This window comes from Gymnogyps californianus, chromosome 18 (genome assembly GCF_018139145.2).
Source record: "Gymnogyps californianus isolate 813 chromosome 18, ASM1813914v2, whole genome shotgun sequence".
In the NCBI taxonomy this organism is placed as follows: Eukaryota; Metazoa; Chordata; class Aves; order Accipitriformes; family Cathartidae; genus Gymnogyps; species Gymnogyps californianus.
In genome coordinates, this window is record NC_059488.1 from 10,142,157 (window position 1) to 10,157,922 (window position 15,766).

The following is a 15,766-nucleotide window of genomic DNA, read 5'->3' on the forward strand; positions in this document are numbered from 1 at the left end:
TGGCCCAAACCACGAAGGCACATCCCGGGGCTGCAAAGAAGCTGCTGCTCTGCACCACGGCCCCATGCGAGGCGTCATCACCTCACAGCCACGCAAAGGCCTGGTGCGGGCTGGATGAATTAAAACAACTGGCAAGCCCCGCTTCGTGGGTGTCCCACTGCATTATTTCAGCAGTAGCCGAAGCAAAAGTTTATTTTTAAGGGCCACGCTTTGGCCTCTGGTTTGCAGACATCGCCTGCTCCCTCCTGCCAATTACACTGACTAATTTTCTTAAGTACTTTTTCAATAAAACAACCTTTTCAATTCACTCTCCAGTCGGCAGATCCCACAAGCGCAGGTACGAACAACGATGGGGCTATAGGGAGAGGGTGTGCTGACAGAGCAGGACTACGCAGCCCCCCCAGCATCGCCCACCCTCCGTCTCCATGGGACAGCCATGGTGGTGATGGGGGAGAGACAAGGAGGACAACATTAAAAATATATGTATCTCTCTCTCTCAGAAAAAAAATCTAACAAATATTAGAATTTTTTTAAAAAAGACAACTGCTTTGCTCCTGAACAACCTGGTATTGCTTTAGTTAAAGAATGGGGCTGCTCCTTCTCTTCTGCAGACAAACCAGCCTCACGTGCTCACAAACATCGACACTATGCTGGTAACAGAAAGCACGGCCACTCTCCAGTGAGGCACAGCCACGAGGCCACGGGGATGGCCACGGGGACCCCGGTACAACCCCCTCCCCATGCCCCTGCTGTCCTCTTCAGCCTTTTTGGTTTGTCTGCTCGTTTGGCACGTTCAGGATGAAGATTCCTGTGGGAACAAAGGCCTCGGGCTCCAGTCTGTGAAATGCCCATGGTGGTTTTAAGGCAAAGGCGTATCTTTTGGCCGATCTCTTCTAAGACCGTGATTGTCAGAAGAACAAGGAAACGAAGCTGGTGCATCATCACACGCAGTCCAGGTTGCGGGACGAGAGCAACCACATATGTCTGCCCCGCGGCCGCGAAAGCCGGCTGCACGTGGGCTGTTTATGGGGCAATTTCCCCTCATTTAAAACAAACCATATTCCTTTAATGAATGGATTTATGATGAGGAAGAAAACCCCATACACTGGCTCTGGCGAGAGTCATCCATGGTTTCCTATGGGCACAGGGACGGGCTGTGAAAGCACGGGTGCTTTTTGCTTTAGCAGCAGGACCCCCTCGAGTCTGCTCTGTAAGGCTTGGACGTGGGGATAAGTCAGGGTGTGCCGGGCACCGGCACCACGTCCGTCTGCACGAGCAGGTTGTGGGGTGCCCCCCAAAGGGGCTTTCCCAGGGGGTGCCCAGCCATGCCGGGGGGACCCTTCTGGAAAGGCCAGACCCGCTCACTGCTCTTACCACCACCGTGATGGTGCCTCGGGCTCGGCCAAAGGCTCCATCAGGAAAGCGCAGCTGGGCCACGCTCTTTGCATATACACGGCCAATAAAATAACAATTGTTAAGATTAAAAAAAAATACAGCGGCAAGGCTGCGGGTTTCACCCCTGGGCAGCACCGCTGACGGCGCCGGCTCGGGCGCTGCCTCCACCCGTGGCGGTTCCCAGGGAGCCGGTCCGGCCGGGACCCCCAGTGTGAAGGGGTCCCAGTCCTCCCCGCAGGCCAGCGCCCCTCCTCTGCTTCACGGCGAGGGTTCCCCCATCATCCCGATCTCCTCTGGTTTGGCTCCGGGAGAGGTTTAGGGGCTGGCGGGGCTCAGTAGGGGGTCGTGCCTTCCCACTCCACCAGGTACTGCACCTTCCCCTCCAGCGTCACCCGCCGCGCCAGCACCTGGTACTTCTCGCCGCAGACCAGCCTGCCCGCCGCCCCGAAGTAGCTGCTGATGGAGGACTTGAGGTGGGAGAGCGAGGAGTCGTCCTCGCTGATGCTCTCGAAGGTGTGGCTGTCGATGCCATCGTCCGGGCGGTCGGGGCCGCAGGCTGCCTCGCTGCCCTCGGGGGTGCCCCCGGCTGGGCGCCCACCCGCCTCCCCGCCTCTCCTCTTCGCCCCTGCCGAGGCGTAGGCTGGCGCTGCCAGCTTGCGCTTGCGGCTGCCCACGGTCCTCCGGCTGCGAGGGAGGGGACAGAAGAGGGGTGAGGGCAGCACGCAAAAGGTGTCCCCCACCATGCTGGCTGTGCCTGCCACCCTGCGAGCCTGCAGGGAGCGTGCCGGGAATTCGGACGAGCCCAGCAAAGACCGATGGCTCCGACCCTGCACGCCCAGAGAGGCAGCGCCACTTTGGGACCACCAGCCCGTTTTGGGAGGCAGGGAGGAAAGGCTCCCTGATGCGGGACATCCCTGTGCCAGGACATGAGGGTGCTGCAGTGGGAGAGGGGCAGCCCTCGCACCCCTGGCCATGCCACCGGGACCCCTCTGGAAGGGGGTGAGGGGCACAGCCCTCACCTGGACTCGTAGGAGAGGCTTGTGGTGGCCGAGCCCGAGGTGCTGGCGGCATCCGTGGAGTCCACGTCCGATAGGAAAGTCTGTCCTGAGCTGGCACTGGGGACGGGACGCAGCGTCGGTCCCAGCCCGGCACAAGGGGCACCGTAGCCTCCCACCGCTTCCCCAGCCCTGCCTTCGCATTTGGGCGTTTAAACCGCCCCCCCCCCTTGCCACCCACACCCCCGGGCCCGGCCACACGGACCTTTTCAGGCTCTGAATTTCATCCAGTGTGAAGTCAAAGATGCTGGCCAGGTGGTGGTTGGTGCTCCAGGCGGAGGTGAAGTCACTCTGCGCCGCAAAAACAAGCTCACTCGTCGCTGCCGAGCGGAGCAGTAATGCCCGCGGCCCCGGCATCGTCACCCTCTGCCCGGGTGCCACCGTGCGCCTTCCCGTGGCCCCGCGGCCCCTGGGAAGCGGACTTGGCACGGAACATTTGCAAACCCCAGGGCAAGGGACAGGGGCTCTCCCTGCCTGCGGGAGTGGGGGAACCTCGTGGGGAGCCCCAGGGATGGAGCCGGGGGGTCCCACTTGGCTGTCAAATCCCGGGATGGTCGCACAGAGGAGAGGGCGAAGGACTCACGCTGGGAATGGCATCCTCCAGCAGGAACTTAGCCCTCTTGCGCCGCGCCGCTCGCCGCTTCTGCTGCTGGAGCTGCCGGGGCAGCAGGCTGCAAAGCAAGGCGGGGGGTGAGGCTGCCGGGCCGCCCCAGGGGAGCGCGGGCACGGGGTGCTGCGGTGGCGGGGGGTGCCCGGGCGAATTTGGCCGCTCACCTGTCTTTATGGACATATTTGCTTTTTCCCCTCTTCTTCAGGTCGCAGGAGCCGCTCTCGCCCACGCCGGGGGCTTTCTCTGGCAGCACCTTGCTGGGGGGGTTCGGCGGGACACGGATCCGCAGGCGAAAGATGCATTTCTTCTTTTTGATTTCCTTCCCACACAGAAACCTGGGCGGCAGAGGGGAGGAAACAGCCCTCAGCCGGAGGGGCCACAGGAGCATCCTGCATCCCGTCCTGTCCCCGTCCCTCGCCCCGCCGCACCCGGGGGCTCACCTGCTTTTATAGCTGTTGAGTGCGTTGAGGAGGTGGGGGCCGCGCTCAGAGATGGGGGTGCCCGTCAGCTGCGGAGAGACGGCAGAGGTCAGGCAGGGCTCGGCGCCCGCTGCGGTTATGCAGAAACTAAACAGACGGGGGAACCCGAACTCCGGGTTTCGGCTCCTGCCCAAGGTCAGGGAGTGAGGGATGCCAAAACCCAGAGCCACCCGGGGTTTGGCACCCAGCACCGGCCGCCCTTGGCGCAGGGGAGGGAGGCGTCTGCGGGGAACCGATCCATCCCGACGCAGTGACAGGTTTCCAACATGCCTCGGTTTTAGCACTTCTCCCGGCTCTAGCTCTGACCGGGAAACTTGTCAGGTATGACACCCGAACAAAGGGAAATCCCAGCGCAGAGGAAGGAGATTAAGCTAATTTTGAGCAGGAGCCGCCCGTGCCGAGCGCTGCACGAACCGGGGTTTTGCAGAGATGCCCAAGCTCGTCGGCGCGGGACTGCTGGCAGGGTGGCACTGCCAACACATGGGCACGTCCCGTTCCACCCTTCACCCCCTGCCCACCCCAGCTGCGCCCCAGCCCCAGGAAAGGTCCCTCGGCTCTGCCCAGGGCCCGTGCCCAGGGGACGACACCGTTCCCGGCTCAGGGAGCAGCATCCTCCACCACCGACACTGCCTGCTGGGGACACCCTGCTCTGACACCAACCCCAGGGCGGGTGAACAGCACATGGGAGCTGCCGCATGTTCCCAGTGGGTGCAAACACCCCGGGTCGGGTGCTCCTGCCCACCCTGAGAAAACAGGTAGGTGTTTTAAAGCTCCTTCCCTGCGGGGCACCGGCCGAGGACCAGCCAGCTCGGGCCACGGTGAGCGGGTGCTCCCAAAGCTCCGACCCTTTCCCAAGAAGCAACATGCAAACACACCTTAAGGTTGGCGGTCACGGAGAGGGGAAGCCAACCTAAACAAGGGGCAGAGCTCGCTGCCCCACCGCTTCACCGCAAGCACTGTCCTTCGCCAGCCAACCTGCCCCAGCCTCAGGGGCTCGGCTGCCGTGGGAAAGGAGGGTCCGGTCCCTCCCAGCCGAGGCTTCGGGGACAGCCAGCCGTGACTTAACGTCCCCGGCAGCACCTCTCCCTCCCCGCGGCTGCTCTCCAGCCCGAGCCTGGGCCGTGCGTTTTTACCTTCCCAAGCTGCAGCGGATCCCAGTGGTGGTTCACGAAGGCCAAGATCTCCTCAAAGTCAAAGTACTTCTTCTTGCTCTGTACGCCCAGGTTGTAGAGGGCAAGATGGACGACATCCACCCTGCAGGAGCAAAGGGGGTGAGAGGGTCAGCAGCCCACCCTCTCGCCGGCAGGACGGTACCCACCACAATGCTCTGCTCCACCAGCGCCGCTCAAGCACAGCCCCCAGCACGGTTGTCCCAAAACCCACCCACTGGAAGCTAGGATCATTCCCACACCTCACAGGGGAAGCAACCCAGCCCAGAGGTGCATCCCGGGGATGCCACAGCCAGGACAGCATCCCTTGAGCTTTGGGGAGGGGTGGGATGCTGCCCGCAGCTGGGGGGAACCCCAAATGCCGAGATCCCCGAGCCCAGGAGCTGGAGGACATGCCACTCCCAGGACAAATGCCCAGTTTTCCAGCTTTTTAATAAGCCCCAGCCGTATGCTCTTGCTGCAGTTAGGTACGGGAGTGGGATGGCTCTTACTCACACGAAAACAGACTGTCTATTTTAACAACCCAATCTATCCTGTGGGATTTTACACTTGCATCTCTGAAAATGAAAGCCAAGCAACATATCCTGCAGGATTTCCCTTATTCTTCTTCCAGCCTGCTGCGCTGCTCGATGCAATGTCCCCGAGGCAGCTGTGTCCCAGCAGCCCGCCAGCACCGCTAACACGGCCGAGCACAAGGGCAACAGCAGGGAAAAGCTGGGCTGCTGGCACTGTTAATATACTTTATAAAGTGCTTTCAGACCATCAAGGTACGCTAGAAGGTACCACTTGTAAACTTGTATTTAATCACAGAATTTGATGACTTGTCACCAGATTGCTTTTTCCAGTTATCTTCTGGCAAATGTGTACCTTGGCTCCCGGACAAACAGTAGGTTTGGGGCACGTTGAGAAACAGCTTCCCTGGGAAACAGCCCCGCGGGGCCGGGCAGGAGGAGCTGCACACCCGGGGCCCACGGCCGAGCAAAGTCCCCAGCTCAGGGCCGGGCTGGGATGAGCAGGAGATGCTCTGTGAACTCACACCGCTGAAACCCAGAGCTCTGGGGCTGGCCCCAGGGCAAGGGCTCAGCAGCGCTGGGCACCAGCCAGCCCAGTGCCCCGTGGCCACCTCGGCATGTCCCAAAGGAGCCGGGGCCATTTCTTACCATCTCAAGGGCAGGCGCTTGATGTATTCAGGTCCCTGGTTGCATACGGAGCAGAAAAACACATAGAACCTGGAAAACAGAGGGGAGGGAGAGCGCTGAGGGTGGGGGTCATCCCCGCAGCCACACAGGGCCTGGGGACGGGTAGGGGTGAGGACAGTGCTCCGGGTGCCAACACTGACGGCACGGCCGGGAGGAGCGGGGCTCTGCGGGACGGGGCCACCCGCCTGCCCCCGGGGTGGCTGATCCACGTCGGTGCCACAGCCGGATCGGGGAGATACAGACTGGGGATGTGTCCGTGCATGAGTCCCCCCGAGGCAGCCAGCTCTGACATCCAGCACCAGCCCAGCAAATCCTGGAAGGGACGTACCGGTCTCCGAACATCATGGGGTCGCTGAGGCACTGGGTGCAGGCTTCATGGAACCACTGCCGGCAGCGGTAGCACTGCAGCATCTTCAGGTACCACCTGGGGAGGGAGAGGAGGTGGGTGACGGTGAGGGCAGCGTGTGGCAGCCACCGCCCCGGCCCCCTCCCAGGCACGGACCCCCCAACCAGGGAGAGAAAGTCTGGCCCTAACTAGTATTTTCTGCAGCCACAGAGGTGGGCGCAAGCGGTGCCCAGATGGCAGAGGCAGCACCGGCAGCAAAGCCGCCGGCCCCAGGGAAGTGCCCTGCAAGCTGGGGACTTCTCTCTTGGGAGGAAAAAATCCCTACCCTGATCCCATCTCCTTTTGCGAATGCTTTTCCCCACAAAACCAAACGCGACAACCCTCCCGGCAGGCAGGCAGGCAGGCAGACAGGCAGGGGCTTACTCGCCGGGGCCCCCGCAGTAGCAGTAGCACTGCTGCTGGTTGGTCCGGTGCGGGGAGTCCCACTCGAGCAGGTCGGGGTTGTAGGACAGCACCATCTTGACGGCTTGCAGAGTCTTGGCGATGGCTCCCTTCTTCAGGGCACCCCCCTTCTGCGGGAGTGAGCGGGATGGGGGTCAGCACAGCCGGCCGGGGGGCCGCATCCTGCACCGCTGCGCCGAGGGCGGGCGGCACGCGGTGCCGGCAACCCCGGGCAGCCCCACTCACCCGCACGGCCAGGGCAAATATGCAGCGGCGGCAGAACCATGGTGTCCCCAGCGGGCCCTCACCGCCGCTCGCCACCGGGACGTGGCACTGCTGGTGATAACCTGCGGGAGGGCTTGGTGTCAGCGCCGCCAGGCTGGCCAAACCCTTGCCCCCAGGGTGGGACACAAGAGACCCCGGGCCAATGCACCCACACTCACCCAGCCCGCACTTCCCGCAGATGAGGATTTCGTTCATGGGGCCCGACGTCTTTCCCAGGCAGACGTTGCACTTGGGCTCCTCCCCGGGGACACCGGCTGCGGGACAGGTACGGCAGAGTCGGAGATGCGTGAGGCACAGCCTCGCTGGGAAGGACCCCCCAGCATGGCGGTGGGAAGGGAGGACGGGGCAGCACTCACCATGCTGGATGTCCTTCCAGAGGACCCAGTACTTGGAGTTGTCCTCAAACGTGACGAGGCAGCTCTGCTTGGAGCCGCTCACCTGCAGGGAGAGAGCAGGAAGAACCGCGGGGCCTCAGCCCCCATTCCCAGCGCTTCCCTGATTTCCCTGGTGACCGGCTCTGCCTCTCGGGCTGCGGGAAGTCGGGTTTGGGGTGTGATACCCAGGGGCAGGACGTCAACCCAAAATGCCCCGATGACCAAAGACACGTTGCAGACCAGGCCAGGACCCCTCTTGGCCACGAACCGACCCAGGGAATGGTGCTAGCTACACTTTGGGTGCCCACATTACCCTTTTGGGTGCCCACGTTACCCTTTTGATCTTTCCAAGGTAATAGAGCCCATCGGTCCAGCGGCACAGCACGTACTGCCCCTCCGTCAGCTTGACCATGAGCTCTCGGCAGCTGCCGCCCCTCCGCGCCGAGACGGCGGCCGGTGCTTGCTGGACACGACCAGCGGCCGCGTAGACATCCCGGATGATGGGGTTGAGCTTGGCGGTCTCCATCAGCAGAGCCTGGAGGGGATGCACACGCTCGTCACCCTGCCCTCGCGCCGTGACACAACGCGCCCATCGGCCGAGCACGGCGTCCCGGAAGGTTTCGCCCGGGAGCACCGAGCACGGGGCTTGTTCAGCCCCACCAGCGGGGACTCAGGACCAGCAAAACGAGTGCTGATGAGCCGGGTTCGTTTACCTGAAATCAAAAGGAGCAGCCGCAATCTTTGCTACTGTTGAGCAAGAGTGAACTAACCCCCCGACTGCCTCGGCTCCTGCAGCATGGAGCCACCCCGCCGCGGGGCACGCCACAGGCCTGCACAGGCTCAGCCTCGGGAAGGGACATGTGAGGGATCATAGTTTTAAATTTAACGTGATTTTTAATTCACAATTTCCTAGCAGTTTCGCGGGCTCTGAAAGCAAGGGGACCGCTGCGTGAGCGGGGAAGCGGCAGCACTACACACAGCGAGCGAAACCAAGCAGCCGAGTTTCACTGCCGTAAGGTTTGAAGTGCACAAGGCAAGCAGACCGAGCGCAGCCGGCAGCGCCGACCCTGCAGCCTGAGTTGCGATCGTTAATAGACATCAGTAAAACAACTTAAAAGTTACTTTTCCCCTCTTTGCGCTCCCATCACGGCAACACGCATGACCTCACGCCACGGATCACAACACAAAACCTCACCGTGCTGTAAGCTCTGCCCGGATCGTGCTATTAATAACACTCCCGGTTCCCGAGAATAGCCTGGACGGGCAGGAGCAATTAAACTCACGGTAAACCGGGTGCGACCGAAAAAAAAAAAAAAAAAAGCAGCGAGCTCCTCCGGGACCGGGGCTGGCAGGAGCCGCAGCAGCGAGCTGCGACATGTCACCCAGCAGCGCACACCCGCCAGCACGGATTTTCGCGTCGGGAGCGATTATGAAAGCGGAGGCAGCTCCGCGCCCCGCCAGCCCCGGGGAGCGCGCCCGGCGGAGGGGCTGCGGGGGGACACACACACACACAGCCCCCGCCGCTCCCCCCCCCCCCCCCCCTCCCCCGGCCCCGCGGTCACGGGTGGGACCTCCCACGCTGCTCCCATGCCGGGCAGCGGGACCCACCGGCAAGCGTCGGTGGGGGGCACCGAGCCGCCCCCCGCCTTCCCCGGCCGCCAGCCCCGCGGGCGGGAGCGGCAGCGGGAGCGGGAGGGGAACGGGTCCGGCGGCACCTGCCGGGCGGGAGCGCCGCGGGCAGCCCCGGGAGCGGCGGCCGCGGGCCCCGCCGCCATTGGCTCATTCAAAGGCGCTGCGGCGCCGTCCCGCCCGCCCGGCCCCGGCCCCGCCGCCCCGGCCCCGCCGCTCCGGGCGCTTCCCGCCGGGCTGCGCCCCCGCCGCCCCCGGGCCCGGGCTGCCGCGGCGCTGCCCTTACCGCTGGGAGCCGCGCCGCCCCTCTGCCTCCCGCCGCCGCCGCCGCCGCCGCCGCCGCCGGGCCGGGTCAGCGCCCGCCCGCCCGGGGGCCGCGGCGGGGAGCGGCGGCGTGCGGCGGGGGCAGGGCGCGGGGCGCCATCTTCCCGCGCTTCCCCCCGCGCCTCCCGCGGGCATTGACGTCCCGCTTATGCAATTAGCGCGGGGCCGCCTCCGCCGCCTCCCACGGCTCGGATCGCATCGGCCTGGCACGGCGCGGCTCGGCACAGCCGCGGGGCGCAGCACAGAGCCCAGCCCCGGTGCCCGCACGCAGCACCGCCGGGGCGAGGGCAGAGCACACGCGTGGGGTACCTGCCGCTGCCCCGCACGGGGTCCCGTCCCACCCCCAGAGCCCCTGCGGGGCACCACACATGCGGCATCAGCCCACCCACCCAGCAGCCCCTCTGTCTGCGCCCACGCACCTGGGGGTCCCCGGGGGGGGGGCACCCAGGGCCGGCCACGCCCGTGGAGGGGGCACCGTCACCCTGTGCCACGCACAGGGGACCTCCCTGCCTGCCCTCCCCCCTGACTGGCGGCTGCGGCCAGGTAGGGGCATCCCCCGGTCCCCCAGGATGGGGTACGGGCAGGGGTGCCCTGCCTGCACGGCATTGTTCGGCGCAAGGGAACGACCTGTGCTCGTCGGGATTCCTAGAAACGGGGGTAGCCTTTCCCTGAATCTCAACAGAGAAAATCAATCACTGAAAAAATGCTGCGGTCGGTGCCAAGAAGAAATCTTAAGGATTTGCTGTTTGTTGGAAAGTGCTGCCAAAAAAGAAATGTTTTCAGGCCTGCTCAGGCAGTAGAGAAGCTGGTTCCTGGTGTAGTGTCTGGGCCAAGCGCAAGCAGAGTCGATACGAATTTTATTGCCTGTAATCGATGAGCTCTGCGCGGCACCGTGGGGTGGCTTCCCCCGTGCTGGGGTTCGTAGCACGCCTGCAAAAAAGCTTGCACTGCAAGTGAGCAGCTCCCCTGGGCATCGGGAAGGAACGGCACAGTGCTGAAACGCCTCTTAAACACCTTTGTGTAGTTCTGTCATCTTAGAAACAATTTTTTTTTTAATCAAACTTTCCCATAAACCATCGGTGTCCGAGTGTTCCTCGCGCTGTGACTGGCCCTTGGCAGCGTGCAGGCGATGCCGTACCTGTGAACCTGACGGGAGATGCAGCTCCCCGAGCGGCGGGCACCGTAAGGCCGTTCTCCTCTCTGCTTTGCAGTTCTCTGTGTGTAAGTCCAAGCCTAGCGCAACGTGAAGACGGTGGCGGGTGGGGGCCCGACATGCTGTGCCGTGCCATGCTGTGCCATGCCGTACCTTGCTGTGCCATGCCATGCCGAGCCGTGCCATGCCGTGCCGTGCCTACGCCCAACTGCTGGGCCCGGGTTTGCAGAGGTTTAGGCAGCTGAAAAAAATGGCAGCTCGTTCCCCGGCATGAAACACCGTCCTTCTCCTTCACGGGGAACCTGACGCATCTTCAAAACAGTCAAACAACCAAACTCTGCGGTGAGTCATGATGTGTTAGCCGTGAGTCACTGCAGGATTAAAATAACTCTTGCACCATAACTCTCCCCCTGGACAAACACCGCTGCTCACTTCACTGCAGTTGGTGGTGCTGGGTTTGACCGAAAGCGAGCCGTTTGCTGTGCTCGCAGAGCGGCGCTCCCCTCCCAGCCTGTCCCTGCGTGGTGCTGGTGGAGCAGCAAACGGGGACGTTCTGACACCCTCCTCCCCAGCCACCGTGGTTTCTGTTTGCAGCATCTTGGTTGTTTGCCATGGGAATGCAGAGGATGTGACACATAAATCAACATTGGATCAAGTTCACCACGGGTGTAAGCAGGGATAACCTTACCGAAAAGCCTCCGGCACGGAGAGGGCACCCCAAACCCGGCACGTGCCGATGGAAAGAGCGCAGTAACATTGCCCTGGAACAGAAGTCCCAAACAAAAAGCAAACAAAAAAGGAATTTGAGATGCATCCTCTATTTCCTAACACGAATGAAACCACGCAATCGCATTTAACTCTGGTTTCTTTGCGGGTCCTCCGGCCACACCATCCCCATCGAGCCTGGCCTCAGCTCCCGCTGCGGTGAGCTACTGGGTGCTGCCCTCCTCCTCCTCTTCCTCCTTCTCTTCCTCCTCCTCCTCTTTTTCTTCCTCCTCCTCCTCCTCTGCACACCCGCCCGGCTTTTCCCGCACACCCTCAGGGAGTCGGGGGAGCCACTGGAGATCCTGTTTCTTTGGCACCGTGCGAAGGCTCGCGGCCCCTGGCAGACGCTGGTGCGGGGCTGCCGGCAGCCCCTGGAGCGGGTGCAGTGGTCAGACACAGCTGAGTGACTGGTTTCGCACCGGTGGGGCTCCAGGGACCTCAGCGGGACGATGCCTGACACGCTCCGCTGGGGAAGGAGCACCCACCCGGGCCCACGCTGACATGAATATTTCCGTGCTGCTCTCACGTCCCCAGCTGAAGAGACCTCGGTGCCCCGGCATGCAGAGCCGGCAGAAGATGCTGACCTGCTCCCCATGCCAGGTAAGCAAGGAAGCCCCCATTTCAGTCAAGTCGTTAGAAGCAGACTATGCTGTAAGCAAATGAACAGAAATGAATGAGACCCCAAGCGACGGTGCGAAGCCGAGTGCCGGCGATCCTCCGCCCTCCTCGGCCGGGGAGCAGGGCCAGCGTGGGCTCCCAGGGCAGGTTGCCCCGGCTCCTTCCCCGCTACTGAATTTCCAAACAAAACCAGCATTTGCAAAATGATTTGAATGAAGCCCCAGGTAGCTAACTACTCTGACACCCTCATTTTGTCCTTAAAAACTTTTTGTCGCTCCTCCGCGCCCTGCACTTGCAAAGGTGGGGAAGGCGCTTTCCTGCTCGCACGAGGATGGAGCACTCGGAGAATCACGGCTCAGCCCGGCCGGGAGCTGGCGGGAGCCCTGGCCGGAGCAGAGCCTGCGGCGTGCGTGGGACGAGCAGCTCCTGGCGCTGCCTTTCTTTCTGCTTTGAAAACTGCCCAGAAATCGGGTAGCTTCTTTTCACAGTGTTTTTCTTTCTTTGAAAACAGGAGTGGGAGGAGGGGTTGTATGTTGGCTTGTAGTCTTGGAAACCGAAGCCGAGGAATATTGAATGGAAACCCAAACATGAAGCTGCCTATGAACTACAGGCCTGATGTGGAGATAGGATCTGCAGAAACGACTCGCGCTGGCTGCAGCTGCTTCGGAGCCTCCTGCAGCCGAGCCATGCGGGGCTGCGGCGCAGAGACCGCGAGACTGGGTGCATCTCTCGTACGCTGTTCAAAACAATTCGCAAGTGCCATTTCCATCTGGAGATTCAGCTGGTAAAATAGCACACATCCACGCCAATAAAACTAGCTACAACCGAAGTAGCTTGAGGCTATTGACATAAGTATCTCTCTCGCGGCCAGCGCTTCCCTCTGCTCCACAGGTCTCAACCACCTTTTCACTGAAACCATCTGATTGACGAACACAACCAAGTTAAGCTCAAAGCAACTGTGTGCAAGGTTATGAGTTCTTTTCCTGTCCTGAAGAAGGGCTTATAAACCTAAAAGTTTGCCTGATTTTTTTCAGCTTTATTAGTCAATTAAAAAAAATACTATATTTCCTTACAAATCTTGTCCTTGGTTATTTTAGACCATCGTAGCTACAGAAGCACTATGACTCTTTGCCAACCTAGCCATTAAACACGGAGCAACCAGTCCTGATTTAACTCACGAAAACTCTCTTTGATTTTTCTGTGTCATTTCATTTGGTCCAGACCAAAAAAAAATCACTTCGGCTGCTCATTTCCGCAACAGAAGTGATTTGCTGGATTAGAGAACTCTTGATACCGCTCCGATTTCAGCTTCTTTCCTGGTAAGTGTCATCCGTTTCCTTATCAAGGTGGTTTTGTGGCTGAAGGTCTTGGAGATGAAAATCGGGAGCCTGTTCCAGGAACACCGGAGCCCGGAGCGGAGCCCCGTGTTTGGAAAGTGCCGCGGCTCAATGCATTCCACATGGACGCGGTAATGCTCCGGCGGTGCCTCGTGCGGCGCGGCACAGGGGGAGTTAGCTCTTGTTCGAGCCCTTTCAGAGAAAAGTGATATACCAAAGGGCATATTCGAACAAAGGTATGGTTGTAATTAGAATCAGAGCAGTTAAATCTGACATTCAGCTGTTTTATGCCAGCTGTGCCTTTAAAAGGAAGAGCATTTAGGCATTGGGTTTCATGTCTTTTTATTGTTTATTTAGCATGAATTTAATCCATATCCTTTTTTTTTAACTTTCTTTGCATGCTTCTATGCAATTGCATAAGACATGAAGAGCTTGTAAGTGTTCTTACAGCTGTGCAAGTTTTATATTAATGGAGCCCTTACATAATTTTGACACAGATATGTTATGTACACGTCTGCAGTTCCTGAGCACAGCTCAGAAAAGACATGCCCCACCAAAAAGAAAGAAAGAAAGAAAAGAAAAGAAAGAAAAGAAAAGAAAGAAAAGAAAAGAAAAGAAAAGAAAGAAAGAAAAGAAAGAAAAGAAAAGAAAGAAAAGAAAAGAAAGAGAAGAAAGAAAGAAAAGCCTGTTTTGTTCCTGGGGAAAAGTGAAAAATGGGGAGTGAAGATCTGTATTTACTGGGGGATGTTTACTGCTTACCCAGCTACAAAACTGCAGAAGGCAAATGCCTGTCAGTGGAACTGTAGTTACCAGTGTTCAAGAAGAATTTGGGCTGTGTCTATGCGGTGCAATGCTGTGCAGGCAGGGACCCTCAGTGCCACTGGCCATCCCTGAGTCCAGGGCATGGCCCCATGGGTGGCTCTGGTAGCCCCTCGCTTGCCTCGGGGGATTTTGCTCCCCCTCTCCTCTAGCAGGGCGTTCCCAACCCGCAGGCTCCAACTCTTTGCTTTTGCTCTTCAGGAGCCGAGGTGAGCCCCAGAGCCAGTCCTGCTCATCCAGCCCACGATGCTCCTTCGCAGGCTCCGTCCTGCGGCTCGAGCCTGTGGCTCCAGGGTGCCCCGCTGTTTTTTGGGCCTTGAGTAACCTTTTACACAGAGCCCACAATAAACGTACCACGTTCACAAGTTTCACGGCCGTTCAGCTTGCCTCTGCTTCCCGCGAGGCTGGCTCTTACCTGTTGTAACGCTTCATCCACGTCCTGTCCCGGGGACGGTTTTACACCACCGAGTACAGCCGGTAACGAATTTCCTCCCTTTGCAGACATTTGCCATCCAGGCCTGAGTCATCCCAAAAGCTGGCTCCACGTGATGCTGCTCCGGTGATTTCATACTGAAGCGGTCAGAGGCACCTCTGCCTCAGCCCTGCGCTGCGGGACGATGAGCACGGGGTCCTGCAAACTCTGCAGCCTTGCAGCTTTCCTCCCGTTTTACTTCAGGGATTTCCCCATTGGGAATCTCTGGCTAGAAAGAAAACTGGAACTAAAGGGCTTCCAATAAACTTTTAAAATTGATTTTTACCAAGCCGGTCCCTTCTTCCATCAGCAGCCCTGTCCTCCAAGGAGGACGCCCCGGCGAGGGCTGCGCGGGCTCTCCCTGCTCCCCCCGGCAGAAGGGACGTGCCGAGCGAGGTCTCCAGCCCACCCCGTCCTGCTCTGCTCTCGCATCCGGGGCACGTCAGGCACAGACTGGTATCGGTCACACCGGGATGGACACAGCCCTGCTGCATCACGTCCTTTCTCCAGGGTATTTGTTCGGCCAGTGTGGATGCTTCTGCTTCCCTGCAGCTTGTGCTGCTTCTGTGCGATCTGACCTCCTGCCTGCAGCGACACCGGGCTCCCGCCATGAGTGAAATCCTGGCTGTGCACAGGGTTTGAAGAAAATCAGTGTCATTGTTCCTGGTAGAATCACAGTAGAGGAAAGCACGGAGGCGTCAGGTCATTCACTCTCCGCTGGATGTATCTCTCAACCTGCACACGCACATATGCACACATACATTTTTGCTTCCCTCGATGCAGACACATCATACACATAAATACTCTCTCACACACATATATTCACATCTTCTCTCCCACACACTTTCTCTCTTTCCCCAGCTCTCACCCACACGCGGTTTTACTCATTTCCCCCACCTTCTGTCTCTCACACACAAGGAAACCCCTCCTAATTATTTTTAAGAACTAACAGCTCTACGTGGAAAAGGATTTTGCACAAAAAAGTAACAGTGGAGCAGAGAGGCAGCCAAGCCACCCTGGGAAGTCAATGCCCACTACGATAAAAGCAGCTAATTAAAAAACCCCAGTGGAAAAACAGCTCCACGGCCAGCGAGGACCAAGGAAAGCTCACACAGGTACGGAGCAACTCCGACTCCCCTGGCAACCAGGCAGAGCCGACCACTATCTTAATCTGCAGTAATTCCCATAAAATCAGCTGCCGCCTCCCTCCCGCTCCGCTCTGGCTGCAGTAGCCAGAAGAGGCTCTGGAAATAAGCTCGCTGTGCCAGATCGTGCCATCATCGCCCACGCTCACCC

At 60.0% G+C, this 15,766-nt stretch overlaps 1 protein-coding gene across 2 annotated transcripts; it reads right to left on the reverse strand.

Annotated features, from left to right (window-relative positions):
• Positions 1 to 740: 740 nt before the first annotated feature.
• On the reverse strand, positions 741 to 9,284 carry PHF19 (PHD finger protein 19). Of its 2 annotated transcripts, none has more exons than XM_050908042.1 (15): positions 9,269 to 9,284; positions 7,688 to 7,888; positions 7,336 to 7,417; positions 7,138 to 7,233; positions 6,941 to 7,041; positions 6,677 to 6,825; positions 6,236 to 6,331; positions 5,869 to 5,937; positions 4,673 to 4,793; positions 3,501 to 3,568; positions 3,225 to 3,395; positions 3,034 to 3,121; positions 2,656 to 2,741; positions 2,415 to 2,510; positions 741 to 2,079 (listed from the first exon to the last, which is right to left on the reverse strand). In XM_050908042.1, the coding sequence occupies exons 2-15, from the start codon at positions 7,877 to 7,879 to the stop codon at positions 1,728 to 1,730; spliced, it is 1,767 nt and encodes a 588-aa protein (XP_050763999.1). In that variant the 5' UTR covers positions 7,880 to 7,888; positions 9,269 to 9,284; the 3' UTR covers positions 741 to 1,727. The 2 variants fall into 2 exon arrangements, with proteins under 2 accessions (XP_050763999.1, XP_050764000.1); XM_050908043.1 differs by lacking the exon at positions 9,269 to 9,284 and adding an exon at positions 8,962 to 8,975.
• Between the last annotated feature and the right edge of the window lie 6,482 nt (positions 9,285 to 15,766).

Excerpts from the sequence above, each read along its gene's own strand:
- PHF19 (XM_050908042.1), bottom strand. The coding sequence starts at position 7,879 with ATGGAGACCGCCAAGCTCAACCCCATCATCCGGGATGTCTACGCGGCC. Across the intron at positions 4,794-5,868 it reads AAGCGCCTGCCCTTGAGATG|GGTGGATGTCGTCCATCTTG; the intron begins GTAAGAAATGGC and ends TTGCTCCTGCAG. Across the intron at positions 2,511-2,655 it reads GAAATTCAGAGCCTGAAAAG|TGCCAGCTCAGGACAGACTT; the intron begins GTCCGTGTGGCC and ends TCCCGTCCCCAG.